The sequence below is a fragment of the Limanda limanda genome, chromosome 18 (genome assembly GCF_963576545.1).
Source record: "Limanda limanda chromosome 18, fLimLim1.1, whole genome shotgun sequence".
Taxonomy (NCBI): Eukaryota; Metazoa; Chordata; class Actinopteri; order Pleuronectiformes; family Pleuronectidae; genus Limanda; species Limanda limanda.
In genome coordinates, this window is record NC_083653.1 from 12,047,441 (window position 1) to 12,074,248 (window position 26,808).

General features: G+C 42.7%; 1 protein-coding gene across 4 annotated transcripts; it reads right to left on the minus strand.

Annotated features, from left to right (window-relative positions):
* Positions 1–44: 44 nt before the first annotated feature.
* On the minus strand, positions 45–26,808 carry map7b (microtubule-associated protein 7b). Of its 4 annotated transcripts, none has more exons than XM_061091754.1 (19): positions 26,732–26,808; positions 12,664–12,828; positions 12,456–12,533; positions 11,705–11,868; positions 10,478–10,595; positions 9,455–9,565; positions 8,724–8,819; positions 7,299–7,418; positions 5,813–5,961; positions 4,688–4,827; positions 4,212–4,462; positions 3,956–4,106; positions 3,702–3,870; positions 3,507–3,611; positions 3,367–3,417; positions 3,240–3,273; positions 2,967–3,078; positions 2,585–2,766; positions 45–1,819 (listed from the first exon to the last, which is right to left on the minus strand). In XM_061091754.1, the coding sequence occupies exons 1-19, from the start codon at positions 26,775–26,777 to the stop codon at positions 1,809–1,811; spliced, it is 2,253 nt and encodes a 750-aa protein (XP_060947737.1). In that variant the 5' UTR covers positions 26,778–26,808; the 3' UTR covers positions 45–1,808. The 4 variants fall into 4 exon arrangements, with proteins under 4 accessions (XP_060947737.1, XP_060947736.1, XP_060947738.1 ...); XM_061091753.1 differs by having other exon boundaries at positions 4,688–4,830; XM_061091755.1 differs by lacking the exon at positions 26,732–26,808 and adding an exon at positions 19,431–19,495 and having other exon boundaries at positions 4,688–4,830.

The window sequence follows — 26,808 nt, forward strand, 5'->3', positions numbered from 1 at the left end:
TTGCTTGAAAAAACGAAAAATAATTGCAAGAGCACATCAGTAAATCGGTAATCAATTCAAAAAGTTTTATTTTCCTGCCACAGCTGAACAGTTGTACAAAGATTTCAGTTTTACAGTGGTTCAAAGATCTTATCCCACAGCCTCTGAAGTAAAGGACTTGTTAGTTTCCAAAACCTCATGGTCAGTCTTAGTAAAATAGATCAACTTTATATACACAATTTATATGATATACAGTATATGTATATTATACCTAAGAGGAGATGTTGCTTGTGTTAAAGCAGTTTCTTTGCAAGTCAAGTCAAGTTTCTATGGCGATAACGACATGCTATGTACCACAGGCTGAAACCATAACGTCAGCTAAAGATGTGGATAATCTCTAAAGTTTCCTTCCAGTTTGGTCGTACTGCAAGAACAGCGGGAATGAAGTGCAAAGGTTTGAAAACCAAAAACCGAGAAGTTAAATGAAAAAGATGGAAACAAAGATCACGTTAGTTAACAGCGTTTTACGAGAACCCACCCTCTTTAATCATTCCTCAGTGAAAAGCTGTATTAAAGACCCAGTTATTTGACATTACAGCTCTGACATAACATTTCATCATGATCTCTAAGACTTCAACATAAATCAAGTAAAGGAAGCTACTGTAGAGTTTGTGGGCAGAATGTCAAAAGCTCAAACCGGGAATGCATATTTAGAATTTCAGTTCCGAGTATAGACAAGCACCTCATTCTTCCTATAATGCGGTAAGGCAAAGGAACGTCAAGAATTAGCAGCATTTCATCATAAAAAATAAAAAGATCAAATTAATGATTATCTCAAAATTAACATCAGCAGTACATTGTTTTCCTCGCCCGTTCAGAATAAAGCGCAAACTCGGAAACAATATTGCTGCTCACCTGCCGCGGTTGGACAGTGCGACTAGAGGGAGGACTAGGCTTTGACAGGGTAAACGGGTGAAAAGAAAAAAGGGGCAGGACTTGACGTCAGAGCAGATTTCTTTTTCTCTAAATTTGAACAGAAAGCAAAGATAGGAGCGCGAAACAGAGAATCACATTTTTATCTGTACAGCAATTAAAACTAAACAAAAGAAATCGGTAGTTTACACATTAATCCTCAGTGATTTCATAATTTAACTTAAACTCCATGATACTCCAACGCTGCCCCAATAATAACCTCTAATTTTAAACACTATACACACAGCAAAATATATTTTACATGAAACAAACCTTTACTGTCGTCTCAATGCAACATCATGCACTGATGTCATCCCAGCTCTTGCTCTGATCCTGCTGTGTGAGGTCCAGGTACAACTTCACTGCTGATTCAGTCAATCTGATTACAGTATGTTCTACACAAACAAATTCAAGTATCACAACTGATCTCATTTATATCACTATAACCGTCTCTTACTCTCTCACATACACACACACACACTCAGATGAAACGCTCAATGCCCTCCCTTGCTTCAGGGCACTCGGGTAGTTAGGGCTGCACACAGAACAAATATTATGGTCGAGTCTAACCGTGGTAAGAGAAAGAAAGACTGTTCCCCCAGAGAGTCTTGTTGAGGTTAAAAGTGAACTTTTCTCTGGAGATGCTTTTTTTAATTTTTAGGGTAGATCTTTGGGAGACGCCATCTTTGGGATGCGTGCTCTGCTGGGCCAGGGTGAGAAAGTCAAACCTCCAGGTGCTGCAAGTGCTTCCTTTGGATTCAGTCCGGCAGACCTGTTGTTTCTCCAACTCTGACTCTGACCACCTCCCTGCCCGTCTCTCTCTCTGGGTGCGGAATCCTCTCGGCCTCACGGTGGATTCAGGCAACATCTGAAAACCAAAGAAATGGGTAAAAACACATCAGTTGCTGTGTGCTGGGTCACTCATGAAAACTTCAAATTCAAAAGTGTCTAAGCTAATCTACATTAGGAAACAGACAGAAAGCTAGTAAGTGAGACAGTAGCTTTCTATCTGTTTCGTAATGTATGTTTTTTTTTAGCTTCAATTTGGAGTCGTAAGCTTCCACTAGATATACGTCCATCTAAACATTTTACTGTCGCTTCCCACACACTTCAAGGGTTTGTATACAATGGCATTGTTGTTATGCATCATGGCATCCTCCACTAGAGAGCAGCATAGAGTCGAGGTTCAGACAACAGGAGATTGGGATTTGATAATTTGACTCTTGAGGAAGAGGCCGAGGGAAGTAAGATCATAGAGACGCATGAGTCTCTCCTAGAAAAGTGAAATCTCTTCCGCGTGTCTAATTTGTCTCGCTTGAGCTTTTCGCTAGAGTGCCCCACTACGATTTCCTGTGGTACTGTTCTTCGTCTGTTTCCGTAAGCTTTGAAAACAAAATGAACGTAGAGTACGGACACAAAGCTTCATACGTTGAAGTATCTAAAGTTGAGCAAAATTTTGCCTTTAGAGTTTTCACAGGATGAGCAGCAGCTCTGCAACTATTCTCAGGTGCTGGATCAACACCAACACAAGTACTAACGTTATCAAAGCGAGAGTAGACAACAGTGACTGACAAACAGATGGGAGACGAAGAAAAGGACCAGAAAGCAAAGCAGAAAGAGGATGTTTGTTGACCTGGTCCTTGCTGGGCTGATATTTCCTCTATTCCACTCAGAGGCTTTAGGAGACCGTTCTCCCTGAAGGCTATGACAGGAGCTCTCTCCTCCTCCAGCTGCTGCTGCTGCTCCTCTCCCTCAGGAGGAGACAACCTGGAATGGGAAGGCAGTATGATCACCTCCTCGAAATCTCCGTTCTCCCTGAGAAACAGAAACAAGGATGGAAAACAGGATAAAATAGTGCACTTGTTTTTAAAGTTTTTTTTGTTGCAGACAGTAGAGACTCGTAGTAAGTGGTCCAGCCGGCCTGGGAGGAAATCATGCTGCTCCATATTAATCCTAGATAACAGTAAGACAAGATTTTATTATGAATTATATTTGTCATGATGCTGGCGTACAACCTCTGGTCAGGATGGCTCAGTGCTGCGGTGCTGGGGTTTGGGTTGGGCTCAGCTTGTTGACCGTTGCTGTTGTGTGTCGGTGATGTCATCACTGCTGACGGAGCAGGAGAGGCTGATGAGGAAAGACAAACAACACAGCAGTCAGACACACCATCATGGCAACAACTACAGATGTTACTCCAGCGTGGATGGAACTATTTATTTAAAATGTTTCTGAATTATAAAAAATAAATATGCATAGGTTTGATTATGGAAAAAACTGTTTTCACTGACCTGCACTGTCTCCATTCCTGCTCGGAATAACTTTCTAGAGGTGGGCAAGAGAAAAAGAGAATGGACGCTCAACAACACCAAAGATTCTCCACAGTTTGTGAGATGCCACAGTTCTTCAAACCTTTACCTTCTCTGGTGCATCTGAACGTCTCGTTCTCTTCATAATCTCCTCCAGGCGCTGGGGATGAGAACAACAAAGAGCTTTTACATTGTACAGGAGGAATATTATGAAAACTGTGCGTGTGTGTGTGTGAGAACCTGCATCACCTTTTTTCTCTCCAGGCGTTCAGCCTCCTCTTTCTGAAAGTGTTTATCTCTCTCCTGCCTCACTCGCTCTGCCTCCTCTCTCTGTCGAGACTCCTCTTCCTCTTTCTAACACAACAAAAAACAACACAAAAACATGTCGTAGGATCAACAGATTTCTTTGGGGTGTCGTAACTTCACTTGTACCTTTTCTCTGACCTGTTTCTGGAGTTTATCTGCCTCTTCTCTCTCTTTCTCAAGCCTCTCTTCATCTGCCTTCCTCTCTTCCTCCTCCTTCATTCTCCTCTCCTCTGCCTGCCGCTGAGACTCCTCCTCTCTCTTTACCCGCTCCTCCGCTTTTCGGCGCGCCATCTCCTCCTTTGCTAACCTGTAACAGAAATTATACAAAGTCAAGGATGCACATACACACAGCTACAGTCCTCCACTGGCTAGAGATCATAGACATACTGTACCTGGCTTGCTCCTCCTGGAGCTTGCGCTGCTCTTCGTCTCTCTCCCTCTGCCCGCGGGCCAGCCGTCGGTTCTCAGCCAGGATACGACTCGCCTCCTCTGGATCTGTGGTGCCTGCTGAAAGTCTTTGTCCTGGAGGACTGCTTATGCTCTCTAGAAGACATAAATTAGGAATTGATCAGTGTATATTTCAAAACGTTAACCATCCATGCAGCATGATGATGTGGATGTGAAAGTGGCTGAATAGTAGAGACGGACCGCTGGAAACTGTTGGTGCCGTTGGCGTCTGCTCATTCGAGGTCCTGTTCTGACCCAGCGGCTGAGGTCGCCGCTGAGGAGGGCTGAGGACCTGTTCTTGCTCCTCTTCTTCGGGTTGGGCTCTTTTTGGTGTCGAGGAGTGGGGTCTGTCGTGTGAGATTATGAAAGGCCGGATGTTACCGGGGTCTTCTGTCCCTGGGGACTTAAGCAGCTTGGGGGTCGGAGGACGACCTGCTGGGTTCTGTGGAGGCCTGTGCAGGAAGAAAAACTGTAATTGTCTGCACACTGATAACCATGGGTGAATATTGGACATTAGTCAGAGAATCCCCAATTTTCACATACTGCCAGCTATCCTGTGTTGAGCCTGATCAAGGAGTTACACCTTCTTCCTGCTCTAAATAAGCTACGAATACGATCTGTCACAAAACTGATTATGGCCCTTGTGCTGTAAGCAGTTATAAAAACAGTTCTCTTACCTGCCAGGAGAAGGTGCTGTCGTTTTACTGATCTTTTTGCCTGTAGAAGAGGAGCGTTTGCTGGGGGGGACCATCACAATGGGGACCAGTGGGAGTGACAGGTTGCTCCAGGACTTCCTGACGTGGTCACAGTGCTTTCGCTGCTAGTGCACAAGATGAATAGGAAACAAATCATTATTTTTCACTCAATCAGGAGCCTGGTAAGCCACGACCATAACGCCACTGAAATAGCACTTCAAATAAAATGTCATTAGCAACACACACTCAAAGTAATCAGGTGGTACAGACGGTGCTGAGGCCCAGGTGCCCCAGTGACAGCAGCAGAAGATGATTAGTTAAAGGATTAGACTCCGAAAACCTTTCTTCAGCCGTGAATCACCGAGCCCGAGCCCAGAAAAATATCTTACAACCATTAAAAAATCAACTTATTCAGATGGTGGATCATCATCAGGTTGTTATAGCCATTCTTTATTTTTTATGATGGAAGTTTGATGTAAAGGGAACCAAACATTAGCACTGTGTGGACATCAATAGTTGAATTAAGATAAAAATCAAAAATACATATGACTGGATTGTGTCTGGTGTGTCTGTAGGTCAGTGTGTGGGATAAACAGTGCAGAAGAGGCCCTCCTTCTAAGACCTTAATGGCATAAGCTGTGAGACCGCAGCAGACAGATGGACCGTGGATGCAGTGGCGTTTATCCAAGTGTGTCTGTGTACGTGTGTGTGAGTGTGCGTTCAACAGATACTCTGATATATTGTGTCTGACTGATCTGGAACATCATCATAAAATAAAGATGTGGAGAAAAATGTAGTGCATGACTTCTGTGCTTGAGCACAATATCAAAAAGAAAAGGATAACAGGGATATATATAAATATTTAATATCAGCAATGAAGAAAAAAAAAAGTTGTATTATCACAAAAACATCTCTTTTAGTCACCAAGTATCAACTGTAACATATATCACAGTTTCATGAATTTCTTCTACTATTTAACCTTGCTGTTGATATAGTGTTTCAATATATTGTAGTTCGTGTCTTGTACGTACATATAAATAAAAGGGATTTTTACTTCCGGAACCAGGCTGTTGGGCTCTATTTGTGGAAGTTAATGACATGACCTACCTGTGTGGTTCCGGTTGTCCTCCGGCGTGGGGTGGTGGAGGAGGACGAGGCCGTCTCCCTGCTGAGGCTCCTCTCCTGGCTGCGGCAGTGAGGCAGCGGCTGCGCCTGCAGGGCCTTGAAGGACATGGCGCCACCGGGCTGGCAAGACACTGAGCGAGGACACACAGGCATGGCTATGGTGACGTACAGGGTGGGAGTTTGGGGTTTTGAGGACAGTAAAGGATCGGGATGGTGCGAGGAGTCGTGAAACATCGGTAAGGGTTTGATAAATGGCAGTAAAATAGCAGGAAGGAGAGGAAGGAGGGAGAAGGATGTCGGATGAATGAACAGAGAGAAGCAGAGGAGGTGTTGGGAAGACGAGCACAGGTGTGAGAGGAATGAAGAAGTGGTGGAGAAAACAGAAGAAGAGAAAGAAGACATCAGTGCTCCCGACTGGAAGAACAGGCTTTAAGAGAAGGATTTATAAGGGCTGAAAAATCTGATTAGACATTGAGACAGTGAAATACAACAACTTGTAAAGCAGAATACGTTTTGGGGGATTGCACCTGGAGGCAAAGCATTTCCTGCTGTGAGACGTTGACTTTGTTAATAGTATCTTTTTCTGACTGAATGACATTAAACTCAACACCACACACAGAACTGAGCAAACAGCCAAACACATGCAGCAGCTGCACCTTCACATGCTGCAGACATACAGACTGTTTAAATGTGTGCAGTGGAGAAAAAAAACAAACAAGATAAGAGTGTAATTGTGTTGCCTCTGGGTCAGTGGGAGAGGCAGAAATAAGAGTTCAACCAGGACCCAAAGGGTCCATGTGTAGAGTGTTCTTGCTACTTGAAACGGGTACAGGATGTGTTTCAAATAATTATATTGTTGTCATATTTTGTATTGAAACTGAGGTGACTGATCACTTTCACATTTTGCAATGAACTGTGTGCGGCACACAGAGAAAATAGTTGAGACTCTCTAGAAGATCAGCCTGGCTTACAGCTTCTACAGCAGTGCGAGTGCTCTGACCTAATAACATGGGCGCCGAAATGAAAACCAAGACGTCCCGCGATATACACGTGTCGCACATCCAGTAACGCCTGGGTGTTAGCCCAAGTCAAACCTAACCTTAAAACCAAATATGAACGCTCTAATACAACTCTGAAGATGCGCCATCCAAAATGTCCTCACAGTGACACACACAGGAAATACAGATTGATATCAAGAGTGGAATACTTCCTAAATAGCTCATTTGATTACTTACCCCTGTGTGTGTGTGTGTGTGTGTGTGAGCTTTGAGTGCCTGACACAAGCTGGTGAAGAAAGTTTCAGACGGTATTATGCTTTAAGACCCTCCAAATCTGATTAAACAGCATAAATACTTTGAGCAGAGCTTTAAAGTTTTGTGTGTGTTCATGAACGTCCTCTGCACACGACACGAGCCAGGAGGAGGGGTGTTTTGTGAGGTATGCGTACGTGTGTGTGTGTGTGTGTTACCTGCTTGATCTCCAGAAAGACTCATGGCACTGCGACTGCGGGCCAGGTAGGAGTGTGTCGGCTGCTGCAGGCGGTTGACCACATTGCTTTCCCACGGCGTCAATGGAAGACGGCGGAGGCCTGAATACACACACACACAAAAAAAAACACACACGTAATGTTTGAGGTTTGACGACAACTAAAGCTATTAACTGCCCACTGATTACACTGAGAAATCAGTCACGGCAGATTATAAATGATGACTTATTAGTGTAGCTGCAGCGTCTTCCCTCGCATTGCACAGCAGTGAAGGCAAGCGCTTAAACAGGCTGTTATGCTACACCTACACCTGCATGCACCACATTGTGAATTAGGAGCGGAAGCTAAGAGCCTGAAGTGGAGCCCCAACCAAGAGCAAACACAAAGGAGAGCATTCAAAATAAACAGGACAAGTTGCGTCTGCATTTTCACTGCAAATGATTCAAAAAGCACTGAAAGCTTTGATGCAAATAACTTATATTTGGCCATGCAGAGTGCTTGGTATCTGAGTGGCAAGGATGCAAATAAGAATTTAACCAGATTTTCCACTTAGAAGAGTCAAAGGAGAGTTTATCAGGTAAAACATAGAGCATTGCTGGCGCTGATAATATAGCAGAGAACAAGGATGCAGGTTTCACAATGAGCAAAGATACAACTGGGCTGGAAACTGTACAAAGGAATTGGATTTTGGTCCTTCATATGTGACCCAGGACACATTTGTGTTCACACAGCAAAAAGAATGTGGCCACGTGTCCCAGACCACCTCCAAATATTGGAATCTGTGATCGGAACTTAACACTGAGCACTTCTGATCTGATCACTCAAGACTTATGTTAATACCAGGTCTGAATGGGGTCTACCATGCACCACTCAGTAACTGAGCAAGTTTCTCCCAGGGTCTGTCAGAGTGTGACTCTGAGGTGTCTTTATCTACACGTCCCTGGAAATGTGGGTGCCGATCTTTTCAGCTGGGATGAAAATCGTTCCCACAAAAACAAAAAGATTATCCAACAGAGGATTAGAGAAAGGGGGTCACGCTAGAAGGGGGGGGGGGGGGGGGATTCTTGATCCCTCTGATGAAACCCATAAGTGCAAACACATACAGTACATTCTGCTAGCCGAGTTTGGACATTAAATATAATCTCAGATCACATCCTTTCGTAAGAGCAGGACGTCAAACTCAAGGTTATTCAGACAAAGCGTTTTCCATTAAATGGCCCAGGACTGTTTCATTATTTCATTATGATCCATGTTTTCTTGATTTCACCGAGAGATTAGGCAGAGGACTCATTGTTTATTTATTTTTGGAATTCCTTGTGTTTCCAACCCATGATCTTTTTGCATTGTGACATAGTCCGATGCCTCCAAAATGAGGGACCGCGCTGCAAATTATTTCCCAGAAAACACCTGTGTCTCTGTGCAGGTTGGTCTTTCCTTGATGTAGGCGGAGTTTGGACTGAGCTTTGTTAATGACAGGGGAGGAGGCTGTTCTCATCTGTAAACCTGTCAGCAACATACGAACATCAAAGGATACAAACGGTTTGAATGTCACTTCTAATACATACATACTTAAGAGAAAGACATTTTTAAATTAATGTTTAATACGAAGCTACAGTTGATAAGCTGATGACCAGAGTAAAGCTTTTGCTTGACTCTGTCCAACAGTAACAAATCCCACCTACCAGAACCTCTAAAGTTAAATTATTAACATGTTATATTTCATCTGTCTAATCAATAAAAGCACATGGCAGTCGTGAATGTTCGCACAAAAATTTGAAGAAACTCTCTCAAGGTGTTCTGGAGATATTTAAACTTAACAAGACATAACCTGTTAAGTTGTGGTGCTAGGCCAAATTGTTACTTTTGGACATAGCCAGGCTAGTTCTTTTCTGGTCTTTATGTTAAGCTAAGCTAGTTATCCACGGAATATACCTTCATATCATACAGACACTGATCTTGTCACCTAATTCTTGGCAAGAAAGCAATAAGAGTAACCAGAAGAAAACAGTAATAAGTGGTTACAAGACGATAAATTAAGAGTCTAGCGTACAACAGACACAAACAATGGCACTAGATGCAGTCAAAGGCAGATAATCACGTGTGGATAATGTGATGAATAACACAGGAGTTTTCATTACCTCGGTCTGGTGAGTGCAGGAGTGTGGCGGAGGAGTAAGAGAGGCGCTTGGTGATCACAGGGTCTGCATGTTTGGATAAATTCATTGTGGACACTGACCGCCTGTCACCATCTAAACAAAGGAGCAGCATAATGATATCAAATTAATGAAGGACTTCAAGACAGAGGAGAAAGAGAGCTGGACACAGTTTCACTCTAGTCTAAGAGTTCTAGTTCAGTCGGATTAGATGTGAAAAAACTACAAATATGTCACTAATAGGGATATTAAATATAACATGAATTAGTGCTCAATGGGGTTTTTTAAATCTAAAATGAGACTAAATGGTTTGATTGAATGAAGATGTGTTTTTGAAAACTTCAAGACAAACTGGTCTGCTACACGAAAAATAAAACACACACTAATCGCGCTATTCATATTGGCCTACATTGACACTAATGCCACTGTGCTGAAAAGTAGCCACCTAACACTAGCCAGCTAACCGACAGTGCTTTAATATTCACATTGGGAGGTCATTCCGTATCTGTGGTAGAGACTGAAAGCACTCTGCATGTGCTCCAGTCCAGCAAGGTCGAGTGGATAGAGGAAAGCCGACTCGACAAAACCTGGACCAGGAGGTGGGAGGACAATGGCAGAGAGACAAAGAGCGGAGAGGAGAGAGATCCGAGAGAAAGGGGGAGAAAGTGAGGCAGGCAGAGGTTGAGAATAAGGTAGAGACAGAGAGAGGGAGGGAGAGACAGAGAGGTGGAGCAGGGTGTGAGTCAGCAGTAACAACAGAGCGCAGTGGATCTGAAAAGTTAAAATATAAACATGGCAGAACAATACTGACACGCAGAGGCAGGCAGTCATATTTACACAAGAGGCACGCAGCCAGACATCAGGGAGATGAGATATCAACAGTGTTCATTAAAGCACGAAAGAGCTGAAATTCTCACACCACACGAGTCCAAGAAACTCTAATGACTGTGGGAGAGGGATGTGGGTCTGTGCAGGTCATGCGTGTTAGTGTGTGATGTGTTTAAGTACCGGCCGGTGTGCTGGGAGTGTTTGTGCTCAGGGCCCCTCCCCACGACCAGCGGGTGGGCTTCGGCTTGGTTCTCTGGCTCCTCTCCAGCGTCCGACGCATCACTGCCTCATTACGAACCTTCAATCAGAAGATAAATTACATTATCAGCATTAAAAAAACAAAACACTGGAACAATTCTGGTCTGAATGGACATGTTTAGTCAACTTGGATGAGATTTGTTTTGTGTGAACATCTAACTAATCCAATTACATTTCTTTGTCACTGAGGTTTATAACGACATCATTCGTAGCCACATTTTTGTAATACATATATCTGCTAATATAATTATCTGTAATTTTTTACTTCGATATTTGCCTCCCCAATCTTCATTCATAAATGTAAGAATTTAGTTACGCAAGTGCAAAAGCTTATCAAGATTAAGGGTAAAGAGTTTTTTGAAAGAATTTGATCACATTTTGCCTTTATTTCGTAAAACACTGAGGCCGACAGAGACTGTGATCACATGATCGATCACTTGACCACAGGGACTTGATCTTTTAAAGATTTTTTCAAACTCTGTAAAGTTGTCGACTTGCACTTCCTCAGAATCATGCATTTCTGACTCATCAATGTCCCAGGGTTCATTAAGTCAATGACCTAATTAGAGCCTGAATACAACTCACTGTAAAGTTAGACTACTGAAGAAAAAGCCTGCAATTCATTTCATAACAAAAATTACTCTCTTATATATTAAATAATGTAAATTCAATATGTCCCAACTTCTCACTGGAAACGTGTTTTAATGGCTTGTTTTAGCCATGAGATTTGCCACATGCTTTGCTCACCTCACCTCCATCCAGGACTTTTAGCCTTTGAAAATATTTGTATTTTATAGCTTGACTATCAAAATCCAACCCATGCTAAAGCTTTAAAACATAATTTCACAACACTACAGGTGATAACACAACATAAACATTGGGAAACTCTAGTCTATGACCTGGTGTGCGAGTAAAAACAGGAAATAGGGGTGCAGACAGGATATAGCAGGAGAGTTCAAACTCCAACTGAGTAAAGAAGGAAGGGGCACAGATCAAGTAAAGGTTTTACTAAAAAAAGATATCTAGGGGATTATTCTTGAGGATATATTAGTAGAATTTGATGCATGACACTATGTCATATTCGGTGGTGTGTGTGTGTGTTTCTATGAGGCGTTGATGCACAGGTGTGTACATGACGTGTGTCAGTACCATGTCCTCTTCCAGTTTCTGCCGTCGATGCTCAGCAACGGAAACCCGTCTGTTCATCTCCTTCACCCGCTGCTCCTCGAGCCTTCGCTTCCTCTCCTCCAGGTGCTTCTCATACTGCAGCCGGGCTCGCTCCTCACGTGCCTGCCACTCCGCCTTCTTGATAGCTGAGGCGTGACACCCCCACACAGTAGATAATGATTTAATGTACATGCATTAAATCATTATCACATATGCTCACATCATAAAAACTGAAGGAAATCATACTAGTGCACACAATCACGTGCGCACACACACGCACATACATGCCAGATGAACACACACACAGAGGCTTACAGCAGCAGTGTGATGGGTCAGCTGTAGATCATGTGACTCGGCTTTAGCTCTCAACACAAAGCAAATCCCCCGGCCCCTCAGCTGGGGCCAGAGGAATGACCACTGTACACAAACACACTAAAAACAGACAAACTGGCCATGATTCCAGAAAACTGCAGTATGTTGTTCACTTCACTTACACATCAAAGAACACACTTTTAAAAAAAAAAAGTCCCTCAAAGTTACCCAATGTCCTGCCTCATTATCTAACATGGGTGCCATGGCAACAGGGGGAGTGTGCTTTAGCCAAGATTTTATGTAACAACCAGAGAACAAGCATTTTGACCATCGTCAACAACCAAGTTTCCAAGTTCAGTCGTGAAAGTTTACAGGAAAGACAAAAAAAAGAATTTAAACATTTAAAACCCCCTACACACACCATTCTGTTTCTCACGCTCCTCCCGGCGCTCGCGGGCCAACTTCTGTCTCTCGTCAATCCTGTTGAAGAGTAACGAGTCTGCAGCACAAACAACAATTAAACAGCAGCACAAACAACAGCGTACAAAGACTGGTGAAGACAGACAATCCTGGATCATGTCTTATTTTTACATGACAGAAATATTTCCCTGTATACCAGCATGGCTTACCCATTTTAGCAGCAGCATTGTTACTGGGGCTGTTGCCAGTGGTTGTGTGACTTGGGGTTGGAGCGGGGATAGGGGTGGGAGTGTAGGTCTGCCCGGAGCCTGAGGAGCCCCGGCGGTTGGTTGATGACACTGTGCCATCCTCTGATCTATACTGGGAGTAAGACGCTAGAGAGAAAGAGAACATAGACAAGTGTCACTTGAGGTAATTCAGCAGCATTTCCACAGGACAGTGTGCACAAACAAACTGTGTCCTAAAATCTAATTACAAAAGGAGTTGCTCCACAAAATGATTAAGCATGTACAACATCACACGTTGGCTTGAATGCATCGCATATACTGCTCAGCACACACAGAGCATTTAAACAAGCCCATTCTCCAGCACATTACACAGTATCCATAGTGTACCTTACATATTGAGAGAACAAAGAAATCAGTTTGAAAAATCTCTCTCCAACTACATGTCTGTTTTGTTTTAATCAGACTACAAACAAAAATCCCTGTTTCTCTATGTCATTTAGGCTAGATATTTGTATATTCAGTGATCTAGACTTGAGAGTTGAGGAAGTCGATATGTGCATATCCAGGCAAAATGTATACAGGTGCAACACAAAAAGGTTTTGAATACAAGGTTTACAAAAGAGTAAATCTGCACACACTTAATCTCCCAATAAATAATTTTATTTCTTCATCAATGTAATGTGACGTCAGGGTGACCTTGGTCTTTGATATTCTATAATTGTTATCTTTGAGTCCAAGTAAACGATTGTGAAAAATATAATGAAATTCCCACTGGCTGTTATATATATTACATTCACAAGAACGTAAGTGACCTTGAACTTTGACCTTTCAGGGCTCCAGACTAACTTTTTGGCTTAGGAGCACTGTGCTCCTAACCCAGAAAAATTGGGAGCACCAGCAAAAATCTAGGCGCACCACTATAAAACGTTGGCCAAACCAAGTAATACTACTATTGATCAATGTTAACAACCTGGAATAACATGTTTGAACAGATTATAAAAGGTAAGGCATGACCTTGCTTAGATAAAGGCCTACATTGATAGGTGGAAAATAATTGCACGGTATTTTAGGTGGTTTAGATGGTAGGGGAAGTAGGACAAATCACACCATTTGTTTTAACCAAATTCTTTATTACTCAGACTGCTCTTGTACCTGCAGTCAACTGTTGAAAAATAAATAACAAGAATAATATAACATTAAGAAACCATGGTGACACTCACAGATCAGGATTGATTTTGACATTAATAGCTATAAATATAATCAGTACCGGGCCCGCACTCCCTGCAGTATGCGCAGTGCATAATAGTTTTGCCGTCTTGTGTAGTGATTCTTAGCCAGTCCCGGAAGTCTTTATGGGTGAGCCAAGCACTTTGAAAAGAGTATGTCTTGGTCTTCTTTTTCGGTGGCTCGCTGGCTGTCGACGTGCTTGGTACAGGTTCCTCCACGTGCTCCGCTGGGCCCGGGGAGGCTGGCGACGCATCGGCCGTGACCGTGGGCGGGTCTTCCACATCGCTATCGCTATCGGGCGTACATGCAGGCTTGTCAGAGGTTTCTTGTCTGTTCGGTGGCTCCGAACGTTCTCGAGAGGCCTTGGTGAAAAAATCCGATATTGTGCGCTTCATCTTGTCCCTGACAGGTTCACGAAAACTTATGGCCAATCATACACACGCTTACTAACTGTGCTTGTTGCTTATCCTATCTGCTCCTTGATTCGCGAATCATGATCAGCTGACTCCAGGATGCATTACGTCATGGGAATTATGGATCGGTGCGCTGCTAGCGCTGCCAGCGATAGTGCTTCCGGGTTCTGTGTAAGCGAACGAGTGACAGCAACTATCATTCTATCGCTTGTGTCAGAGTAGTTTATTTGATCGCTTGTTTCTGTCAGGGGACTAGTTTTCGCCAGCGGGGCGTGGATCTTATTATTTCTAGCGCTCATACCAGCTTATGACTTGGTTCTGCAGCCCATTATCTAGGCGCACACCTGAAATTTTTGCTTATATTTATAGGCGCACGCGTGCGACCGTGATTTCAAATCAAGTCGCACGGCCAAAATTCCAGTCGCATATGCGACCAGATCAGTCGCAGTCACGAGCCCTGACTTTGACCACCAAAATCTAATGAGTTCACTGTTGAGTCCAAGTGAATGTCTTTGCCAAATGGTTTACCTGTATTCACAAGAATAGGACAGTCAGACAAACACATAATGCCTCGACTGTCGTAGTGTGTAGGCATGAAAACAGTACGCAATGAAAAGAGAAGCTGCGCTTGACAAATGATAGAGCCGTAGAAAGGAGGTCTGAATGCCGTTTTTTCTATATTTCCAAGCTCTGCAGTTTATTCTGACAGGAAACTACATGTAGTGAAACTATATATCACGTATTCTCAAGTGCTCCCGGTGTGTTGCCTTGTTTCCACTCAGCTCAGAGCTAAAGCTATTGATTTATGGCACCATCAGGCTCAGGGTGACTCAGCACTTTCAGGTCAGCCTCCTGGACACAGACGCACATGCAGCTTAACTTTGGGCTTGATGCAGAAACAGATGCGCCTGTCTGAAATGTGCCAAAATGAAAACATGCACAAGCCTTTGTGCATGGCTGGCTTGACTATTCAAGGACCCGGGGACGAAAGTATTATGGTGGCAAATATTAAAGAGAATTTTGTGACAGCTAAATAAATCAAGCATGCAGCAACATACATGATACACAGGGATGAGTACTAGATGCTCTTTTTACAGTGAGGAGAGAGAGGGAATCGAGTCTCCACTGAGACCAATGTGTCCTAGAATGTTGAAGACCAAATTAAACCAGTTCCTCTGACCTAGACTAAACTGACAAACTGAAACAGATCGACTTTACCTGAAATAGCAGCAGGCACAAACCCTCATCTACATTTTTCTGTCACTCTGTTTCTACATGGCGTCTTTTTTAGTGAGCAGGAGTAATTATCAGAGTATGATGACACTTGGTGTGGGGCGTATTTAACAGCAAGTAAACAGTCACATCTGGAAGTTGATGTTTTGGAAGCAAGAAAAATGGGCACGCATAAGAATCTGAAGGACTTTGATGATGAGAGTCAGCTTGTGTCAGAACTTCTCCATTATGACAGGTCTTGTGCAGTGTTCCTAATACGCAGTTTCCAGCGACTACCAACAGTAGTACAAGGAAGGACGGCCGATTAATTGGCTCAGTGATTAACCTGGAGGGCAAAGGCTAGATCCTCGTCATCGGAGGAGCAAGTGCAACACACATTGCTGAAAACAGCTATAGAAAGCTGCAAGGATGCAGTGTCAGAACTGACCCATGGAGCAATGGAAGAGGATTGTTTGGTCTGATGAAACCCATTTCCTTTTACCTCACATGGATGGTTAGGTGTGTGCGCATTGTTTACCTGAGGAAGAGATGGCATCATGATCTTTTATGGGAAGAGGGGAGGCTGTTGGAGGAAGTTTGATGCTTTGGGCAATGTTTTGCTGGTAAATCTCGGGTCAAATGAATGGAATCTCCCAACCTGCAAATTGACCTGACTTAAAGAATCTGATGCTGCTGTCTTGGTGGAACAGGAAACCTTCACATGTCTGATTGAGTCTGTGTATTTCCAGGTCAGAAGTGTTATGGTGGCATGAAGTGGACCCACAAAATATATGGCAGATGATGTATATTGTATCAGTGTATACTATCTAAAAAAACAGAATTCACTCGGAACAGATAAAAGTCTATGATGGACCAAACACTTTTAAAGAAATGATTTGATAACTGAAGATCTACTTCCTAGCTTATCCCTGGATTTCAATGTATTTCATTGCCTTCATTGTTGCATGTGAAGCTTGTTCCTTAATGGAGATTTTGTGAGAAAGGAACGATAATTTTAATTCGTGGTTTGTGAAGTTTACAGAAAATAATCCAAACTGTCAGTGCTGCCTCCACCCAAACACATTCAGATGTCACAAAGGACACGCTGGACAAAGACGTGAGGTCATAGCTGCAGAGGTATTGCATGTCACAGACTGTGGGACAGCCACAGAGGAGTTTAATCAAGTATTAACAAAACTATCCAGCCTCAGGTGCACCGGCCTTGGAACAGGTTTCATAATGGCTATTGTTAAAACAGGCATGGTTCAGCTGGGCCAGGTTACAATAATGTCTAGCCTGTCTATTCCTTCAGCTGAAATCATTCTCAAACAAAAGATTAGCTCATGATAGAGGATTCAGATAATGTCCTGCAGCCAAAAATCTGAAGTTGGAATTTGTGAATGGGCTTTCAATCAAGTACTATAACAGTATAAATTAAATTAACTCTGAATGAGAGTCAAATGGACATTAATTAAAAAGACAAAATAGGGAGCTCATTTCATGCCACTTAACTTCTGAAAAGTGATGTAGAAGACGCTCTGACAGGCTGAGAGGGAAACTACACAATAAGCCAGGGACGACCGGCTGAGAGCAGAACCACTTCATTTAATTCCACTGCTTGAACTCAAGCACCTCAATGAAAAGAGAAACTCAAAACACACAAAGAAGAAACTTTTTCCTTCCTTTAAAAAAATCCAGACACAAAAGCACAAAGAAGCAGAGGAGAACAAGAAGGAGAGAAGTAATGAGTGATGGAGAGGAAGAAAAAAAACAGTGAAATGTTTAATGATTGATCAAAACATTTTAAATAGCCACTTCCACAGTAACTGTCTGTAAAGATTCTTGTAGTGAACTTGGAGTTGGAAGCAGTAATGTGATACATCGAGAGAAAACTATAATAAACAGGTGTTTGTATTATGTGTAAGTACAGTGCAGTAGGTGCAGTCTAATATAAAAAGTGACCCCTATTCACATTACCCATATTTGTCACTTTATAACAGCCAGATGTTTACTTTTCGAAATATTTCCATATTTGACGCATGCTGAACTCTGAGATAAAGCATTATTTGTGAGTTATAGGATGTCAAATGCTGCCGTGTCAGGTCTGATGCCTTGTGTGTATCATGCGTTCTGTGACTAGCATGTAGTTGTTTTAGAAAAGTTTTACATAATCATTATTTCTTTATCTTAAGGGCAGATTGTGCAGAAGAGTAGAAAAGACTTGGCTTATTACACAGCGTATTCAAGGTGGGACTGTTACGTCTCTTTCCCAACTCAGAGACGTAACAGTCCCAAACACAGAATGGGACAGACATTGTTGTTCTATCTTGACGCCAGCAAGGGAGATGGTAACAAAGTCGGATCGATGTTTGTGTTAAAGGGAATGATGGTGATGGTGTCACAGACGACACTGTTGTGTTACAAGTATTGCCTCTGATTCCAGAGCACTGGTCGCCGTTACAAATCCCACACACCGGTGCAACGATATGCCAACTTATGTGTGTCAGCGTAAACAATCAAACAGCATAAATATGGGTCTACTTAAAGGCAATGCAGTTGCAAGGATATTTGCATAAACATAGTGTACTCAATCCTGTGCACATACTACATCACAATAAAGATGAAAATTCCCAGACATCACAATTCATTAATAACACAACAGCCATCCCAGCTTAGTTCTTCACATGCTGCACTACACTTAAAAACAAGTCTATGAACATAGAGCCTGTTTTAGCTTTGCATATCCCAGACACAGCAGTTACTGGGAGATGACTCTGCATATAGGCAATCAAAGAGCATCCTGCAACTCAGATGAGGCTGGTTGCACATCTGGACTGCAATGGTTAAGCTATGGGGTCACGCAACAGAGAAATGAATAAAAGAAAAAACAAATGCAGATCGGAGGATACTTCACTAACCCTGAAACCTGCAGGGATCTTAAATCCAGTTGAAATTCATATCACCGTCATGCAGCAGGAAAGAAGTACCCGTGTATTTATGTCCACAGTTCCATACAATTCACACAATCCTTCAAATGTTCTAGCACAGCAGACAAAAAGGGGTCACTGGCCTTGTTTCATTTTTCTACATCATCTCTTCTTCTTTTGCCCTCTCATCTGTTCCTATATCATGTTTTCACAGGCAATATAGCAGCGATATGACAAATGATACATTCAGCGTTGATCAGTGCAGATGCACAAGGTGTCCTTCTGAACTTATTCAAAATAATTTACATAGGATTGTCACCTATGAATACACCCGGTGACTGTGAGGTTTCCACCGTTAAATGTGTTTGTTTTATTCCTGGTGCAGTTTTGTCTGCATCTCACAGACTGACCCATCTGTTGTAGAGGTCATTAAACAAACAAACCTTGAATGGAAGCAAATATATTTGCTCATGTGCACTAGACAACAGTTTAAGAGCCTTTGCAAACAGACCAATGCCAATTTATTTTGGGGTATAGTGTACATAGATCCTAATAATGAAATATAAAATTACCTCCAAAGACCCTGAGCACCTTTTTGCCATGTTTGCACACATTTCCAAAACTGTCAACAAAAAAGCAAAGAGCTCATCTGAATCAAAGAAGGAGACAAACTCTAAAGCAATAGAAAGAAGATATGTTTTTCATTTTTGGCTCTGGTCTGAGGACAGATTGAAAATACAGCAACGGCTTTAAGATCAAATCCCTACTGGGTTAACAATGTAGGTCTTGTAAAGTCAGGATTTTAATCTCATGGTAACTGTCATTTCCAATCCAGTGTACTGGAGGACAAAGCAAAAGCAAAAGCAAGACTATCCTGATACCTACATACGGGAGCACACCTGAGTTCATTGTCTACCCGGCATTCTGTTCAATCACTGTTGATCCACCATGTCTCAGCACAAGTCATTACCTGGAGTTTGGTTCATGATTCCAAGAGAGTCAATCCCAGGATGGGACCTGCTGAACCCCCGGTTAGTGTCCCACTCCGAGAATCAATGTTCCTACTTCCTGACAACATCCTACACAACGCGAGATAAGACCAAATCCAAAGTCCATGGTGCAGTGAGGAGTGGGTGGTGAAAGGAATAGCAAAAAGACAAAATTCCACCAAAACCGAAAAAGTGACCACCTCAACTGTTTCCAGAGTAAAAGGGCAAGCAGCGAAGGGAATAGGAGGCAGTGGTCAGTTGTTGTCGGTTTCGGTTATGGGGAGCCGGTTTAGTGTGAGACAGGTTATGGTCTATCCAACCCCCATCCTTTTGTCAGTGTGTGTGTGTGCGTGTGTGTCTGTGTTTGTGTATATGTGTGTGTGTGTGTGTGTAAAAGAGACAGAGAGTGAGACATAGGGAGAGTGTGACTGTTTAATCTGGCCCTCCCTCGCCTCATGCTAGTGTGTGTGTGTGTGTGTGTGTGTGTGTGCGTGTGCGTGTGTGCACGCTCCCCACCCCCAGTCTATCTGCATTCATTGGGAGTCAGATTAAATGGTCAGAGTTAGCGATTACTGCTGTGCTGCCCGGGCCAGTGGGTAGCAGGCAAGCAAGCTGTGTGTCTCCTCCTGCCTCCTCTGCAGCCTGAGAGGATTAGCCGCTGCTAATGCTAAGCTAAACGCTAAGCTCCGGCCAGCAGAGCCCTACAGGCTTAGATAACAGGTGCAAGATGGTTCGCTGCAACTTTATGACACATCCGTCTGCACACAACACTTCAAAGTTTCAGTTCAGATCATTGTGTGAATGTCTGGTGTCTTCACTCACTTCTGAGAACAGGTTTTTACAAAAAAGGGCCTGAAATGACAGAAACTGCTGACATCCTATATTGAAAATTTGTAACTTTGGGATATTTTTAAGAAGTTGTACTGTTAATGAAAAAAATTGTTTATGAACCTTTGATATGATAAACAATATTGTGCTAAGTTTAGAGTTTGCTTCCCAAATAGATTTGAGGCCAAATTTAGAGAATACGGACAAATACAAATTACATAACAAAAAACTTCAGTAAAAACTCTTTCTTTCTGTTTTCAAAGCAGCAGAGTTCTGTCCAGTCAGGTTCCTGAAACCAGGTATCCTTGGAAATATGCCACAGCTCCAAGGTTTTAAATAAATTAAGGAAAAGTAAATGGATAAATGACAACAGAGAAACTTAATCACAAGCAGTACGATTCCTGTTGTTCCATTCAAAAGAACGAAGACGATGAGAGAGGAGTTAAAAGTGAATGTGCTTTTTTTATCCCAGCAGTGACTGTAGACACTTGCTCTCCAGTTGACTGACTGATCTCCTTACTGATGCATTAAAACCACACACACGTGAGAAGCGTACTGCACCTTCACTCATCTGCTGCCCTTGTGATGACCTGATCTTGACCTGTCAGCAGTTTTTCACATGAACGCACGTACACACTCACATGCACACACAGCTTTCTCATCAGACCTGTCAGCCACCTGTCTTTGGATGGCTGAACATCCTCTGCAACTGCAAACCAGACACACACATATACAAACAGCAAGCGGAAAAAAAGGCACACACACACACAGATTGAGCATGTAATACAATACTTTCCTTACTATTCAACATATCCACTAAAGCTGTTAACAAACACACACATGCTCTACAATTACAGATCAGGCTTAATTGTCCACTGCTAAGACTCTCCAGAGAAGCATCCCAGTAGCCTCTCTGTCCCAGATAATACACTTACACACACACACACAAAACACACACTCACACAGCCCGATAGATTCAACAGCACAAATTACTCGAACCTCACAAATTCATCTTTCAGTTTCCCTCTCCATACCTTTTTTCTTCCTTCTGCAAGCATCTCTCCGCTTCTGTCCCTCGTCTTCCTCAGTGATGGTGAAAAGTGCTGGGATGGCCGAGCGGCTGCTTCCCTTCCTCAGCTTCCACTTGCCCTGCGAGCACCCGCCTGTACCTCCTCCTTGTCCTCTTCTTTTACTCTCTGGCATCACCCACCCTGTTGCTAACCCTCGAGCCCCTGGCTAACTCACCCAGCCCCCTGCCCATAGCACCCTGGACTCGTTGGGTGGATGGGTTAGGGGGGGCTGCAGGTCAGTGATGGACCACAGAGGATGGTGGAGGACGAGGTCACCCCTAAAAGCCTTCCTGTCAGTGAAGATGCAGAGTGCCACGAGCTAATAGCTGACGCTAACAGCAAATTTCCAGGCTGCACACTGCAGCCCTGTCTGAGACAGCAGGAAGGAGACAGAGAGGAAGAGAGACAGGGGAGGATGGAGCAAAAAGCAGGCGATATGGAAGAAATAGATGATGAAAATGTGGAAAATGTGGTAGATGACGAAAACTGATGGTGAACAAAGAATTAAGTATAGTGTGATGCTCAAGAAAGGAGTGTGAATGAGACAAACAGAGATGCTCACTGTGCCATATCCTCAGTGCCTGCGATGGCAGTGCCAGGCATGGTGAAAAGAGTGAAAGATTGAGAGAGAGAGAGTGCGACAGAGTCTGAGGATGAGCTACTGTAGTCTGGCTTAAAAAAGAAGACTTAATCCACAGGACTGGCTCGGGCCGAGAGCTAGAAGGATTGTACCTTTCCTGACTCCCTCACTCCTCAGGAGATGCTGCTGCTGCTGCTGCTGCTGCTGCTGCTGCGGCTGTCACTACTGTTGCTGCTGCAGCCCCCCCGCCCTCTAATCCCTGCTCGACGCTCTCTTGCTCGATCTTTTCTGTAACGCAAACTTGTCCGAAGAATTGCTTCACACATCCACAGGCTGTACAGTAAATGCACAAACGCACACATAGACTTTAGACAGAGGGCTGCAGGGTTGTTGAAATATTCAGTGAGAATCCAGCAGTGGAAGCTGAGCCGGTACCGGTGACAGGTTTCCCTAACAACAGCAGCACATGGGCCAGTGACGCAGTGGGAGAGTGGAAGCCAGAGAGCAGAGGACACACGCTTTAATGAGAGGACACACACACACACACACAACTGGAGCATCATCTGTAGAAGGGGTGTGTTCATCGAGCAGCACATGGTATATGTCCCCACCCCATCCCTCTCTTAAAGAGCCACCACAGCTGTATATAAAGCTGTATACAATATAAAAAACCTCCAGTGTATGTCTGACTGGTCTTTGCTAAGACAGAGGGACACAAATATATCACGCGTGAAGCAGAAGCAGCAATTTCAGTTCACTTGGACGAACTAGAAGATTTAAGATGTCTTAATGTCTGACTATATACCTGTATCAGGATATAGATGCATTCATATATGTTTATTTCAATATTTCTTTATAAACAATGCAGAAATACACAGCTTCCTGTGCCACTGCACTTCACTCAAGTACCTCTGTCTACCTGTTGTATTCCCCCTGAAGTAAAGGGTTTTTATTGTATTTTATGCTTTTCACTCTTGTCATTTTGACTATCTGCTGCTGTAAGTGTTTCCCAGGCATGGGATCAATAAAGTTTTATCTTATCTAATGTCAGTCTATACTTCATACAGATAATTTATCAATTTATCATAGACATAATTTACAATTTAATTCATCGTGGAAATCATCACTCTTCAGTTGCAGCCCTTTGCTACTATAGTACTCTGACTTATGTTTTACTTTCATTTAAAGTATGTGCAAAACATTACAGTTAATATTAAAGATAAAGACCCTGGTAAAGACATATAAACAAGGTAGCCGCCATTGCAAGGAGGGAGAAATAAAAAGGATGAAGTAATCACACTTTTTTGAGGCCTTATTATTGAAGGCCTGTTAAATTACAATGTAAACACCAGCCTGAATAACCTTTGCTAGTGGCGTGTGCTTGCATCCGCTTATCTCACACCTACCAAAGCAAATACACACAGAGATTAAACAACCTGCATGACAGCTTGAAAATCTGAAAGCGTCTTAGAGGCTGCGTCTCGAAACATCAGAGTGACAAAATGATTAAAGACACAACAAGTGTTGGGCACCTTTGCTCAAACACAAGACAGGTGAACACCATGGAGCTGGCCTTAAAGGAACTTTCGCAAACAAGCAGTAGTTTCTAATAATAATTATCAGAGATATTTAATATATAAAGCTCAGGACAAGATTTGCTGCCTCCTCTCCTCAGGGAGCACGTGTTTTAAAAACACACGTATTCACCAAAGAGCAATCTGATCTTTGTCCCTGCAGGACAGAGTAATCCTACACTCAGACTTTAACCGGATAGGTTGGGCTACACGCCCTTCTCACACCTATTGGATGTGTGTGTGAGACACAGATAAATGGGAACGAATTAACTATTGTGACCACAGGTACGTTTAGAAATAATAAATCTGAATCTACAGGTAAACAGCTGTATTCGTGATTTTGTCAGGTCTAGCAAGTGATCATCAGAAACAATGAAAGTATTTGAGTTGCAGGATTTAGTGTGGATTTCATTTGGCATCTTTAAGATTTGAACAATACTACTACTCCTTTTGCATCCTCACACTCTTTATATAGCATTGCATTTGATTTGACTTATATTGAGCTCTATCCTATTGAAATGTATTTTTTTTTTTTCAATTTCCTAATATTTTTCTTTTACATTTTCTGTGACATTGGTCGTATTGCTGAGCTGACCTGTCTGTCTTGTCCTACACTTTTCATTGTGTTCATTTACATATGACAAATATAACTTCAACTCAACACACTGATAGTGCTTATTGATCTAGTACCTAAACTGTACTCTTATTGGTTCGTTTTCTTATTTCTTAACATAAAATGAAACAGAAATAACATAGCTTTCTCATATATACTATAAGCAGAGAAGCTAATTGAAACAGCAGTCTTGGCTATATGTGATTATTTACATGTTAATTAAATAACACATTTCCACAGCACTTTTATAGTGCATTAGTTTGCCTTCAGTCCACAAACCACTGAATCAATAGCTGCCCCGAGTTACCTGGAATTACTTTCTCAATGACTGCTTTTATGATACAATTCCGGATGGATTGAATGGCCGCATAACAACCAACTGGCTAATGGTCACTTTTAATCATTAACCCATCTTTGTATCATATAGTTAACTGTGTGTGGGAAGTGACAAATAAATACGAGATGGGCAGTTGAAAAATGGGTAGAAGACATAACGTCAGAGCAATATAGTGGTCTTTACCGGGTTCAGTCCCAGTACCTTGTGGGGACAAGATAACCCAACAGAGGGGTCCACCTAACACAGTCACATCACCAGAGCAGCCAAGTACAGTCAAGAAAGATGTACCTCTCCACTAGAGTGAGGGGCAGCCAAACAGCCCTCCAGGATGGGTACTATTATCATCGTGGCAGGTGAACAAAGGCTGCAGGGAAGGCAAGTGCAACTGTGAATACCGACAGGACGGCTGCAACAAGGAGCAGAGCACTGGATGGCTCAGTACGGAGAACAGCTCCAGGGTGTCTCCGCTGAAGAAAAGAAATGGCTGTAGGCCAGATGTCGGCAGGGTGAAATAATAGATGTGTAAAAGCTGTCTGTCAATAAAATAAGGGAAAATTGAAGAAGAATAAAAAAGGTAAACATCCTGATTGAAAGGAGTCAGACAGAATCAAAGTGCAATAGACTTGGCACCTGACAACTTGCTAGTAGAAAACCAGTTGTGGAATTCATTAGTCAGCTGATGGGCAAGGAGATAAAAACTTGTTTTGCCTCGTGGGAGAAGCATTTTTGCGCAGGCACATTGAGGGACGATCCCAGAATGTACTGTAGGATACGCTGATCAAACCACATAAGCCAGACTGATTGTTGTGCAGTGAGTGGATTGTGCATCTTGTAGAGCTCACTGCAGCATGGGAACATGAGATAAATAATTCATCTGAAAGTAAATTGTACCGATATGAAGCAAGCGACACGATTGTGAAGCCTGAAATCACAATGTGATAGAAAATGGATGCTGAGAGTTTGCAGCAGTGGAAAATATTGGACGTACAGACTAGATATCAAGGCTTTCATGGGGAAACTGAAGGAGGGTGATAATGGAGGGGGGGGGGGGGTAGAAAGAGACAAATGGTGACCCTGGAGAGAAGCTGCAACCTGATGTGACAATTTTACTGAAACTGCGCTGGAAACTATGTGAGGGTAATTGGCAAAAACATATTTCCCAACCTGCAATTTTCTAAATTCTCCGACAGAGCGTCTGATACCAACAAGGGTGTGAGGTTATTTACCACATAATAAACTATTTTGGGCTTTGCCATCTGGACACCCACAGCACTGATCAACATTTTAGTGTTTTATAAGCCCCCACCATTAAGCTTTGAGAATTAACCATGGAAATGATACATAACACATTACATCAGAAATAAGCAGGCTGTAGAAGTGAAGGGAGCATCAACAGTTTACGGCCGATGTAAAACATCTGCTAACTGAGGAGTGGCCACAGATGAAACGTGCAAACATGCTTCAAATTTTAAAACAGAGAATTGTACAAAATAAATGTTGCGCCCATTTTAAGAAGTTACAAATTACAATCTATGCAAAATAAATACTGAACTATTCTTATTTCTATGATATTTTTTCCAACACCTCTGGCAATATTTATTTGATGGTTTGTCCCATAACAATGATCGGTATTTAAATAATCAACACACATACAAATATAATAAATAGTCACAGTAATAAAATTAATATTTGATGAATATGATAAATACTGACATAAGCTAAAATAAATAAACTCCATTTTACTTTCGCTTTAACATTTATTTTACAATGTCAGTGAAGCTACATGAGTTGTCATTATTAGTCATTTACCCTGTAAATGTGCTGATTGTGACGCAGGTCATCTGGTGTTGAGGACAACACAGACATATTAGATTAAAAAGGGAAAGCCATTAACCAAACTAGCTGCTGTCAGCCTGAGCCCGTTCTGCTTCCATTCACCTGTCACTTCAGGAGAAGCTCAAAATGTCAGCAACAGGTGTTTGTCTGAGGAGCTCGTTCTCCTCCACCGTCACCCACAGCGAAGCTAAACTCACCAAATGTTTGGTTTACACCGCAGGTCGTGTTTAATGGACGTGAACGAACCGGTTGGGTGAGTCGGAGGAAAGTTAATCCCACTCCCGTGACCGACACACCGGCTCCGGGGACTGGAGTTTCTCGGTAACTCCGCCGTTCAAACACGGACACAAACCAACACGGAGTCCCGGTAAAAGCCCCCATCGTTTAAACGGAGCTCGGTGCTGTTTAAAAAGCATTTACAAAGTTTCCTTAAGAAGAACTCACCTTGAGAGTCGGGAGAAGATGCGTCGCTGCCGTCCAGGTCCGCCATTTCTCCTGACGTCAGCTGAGAGGGATCAGAG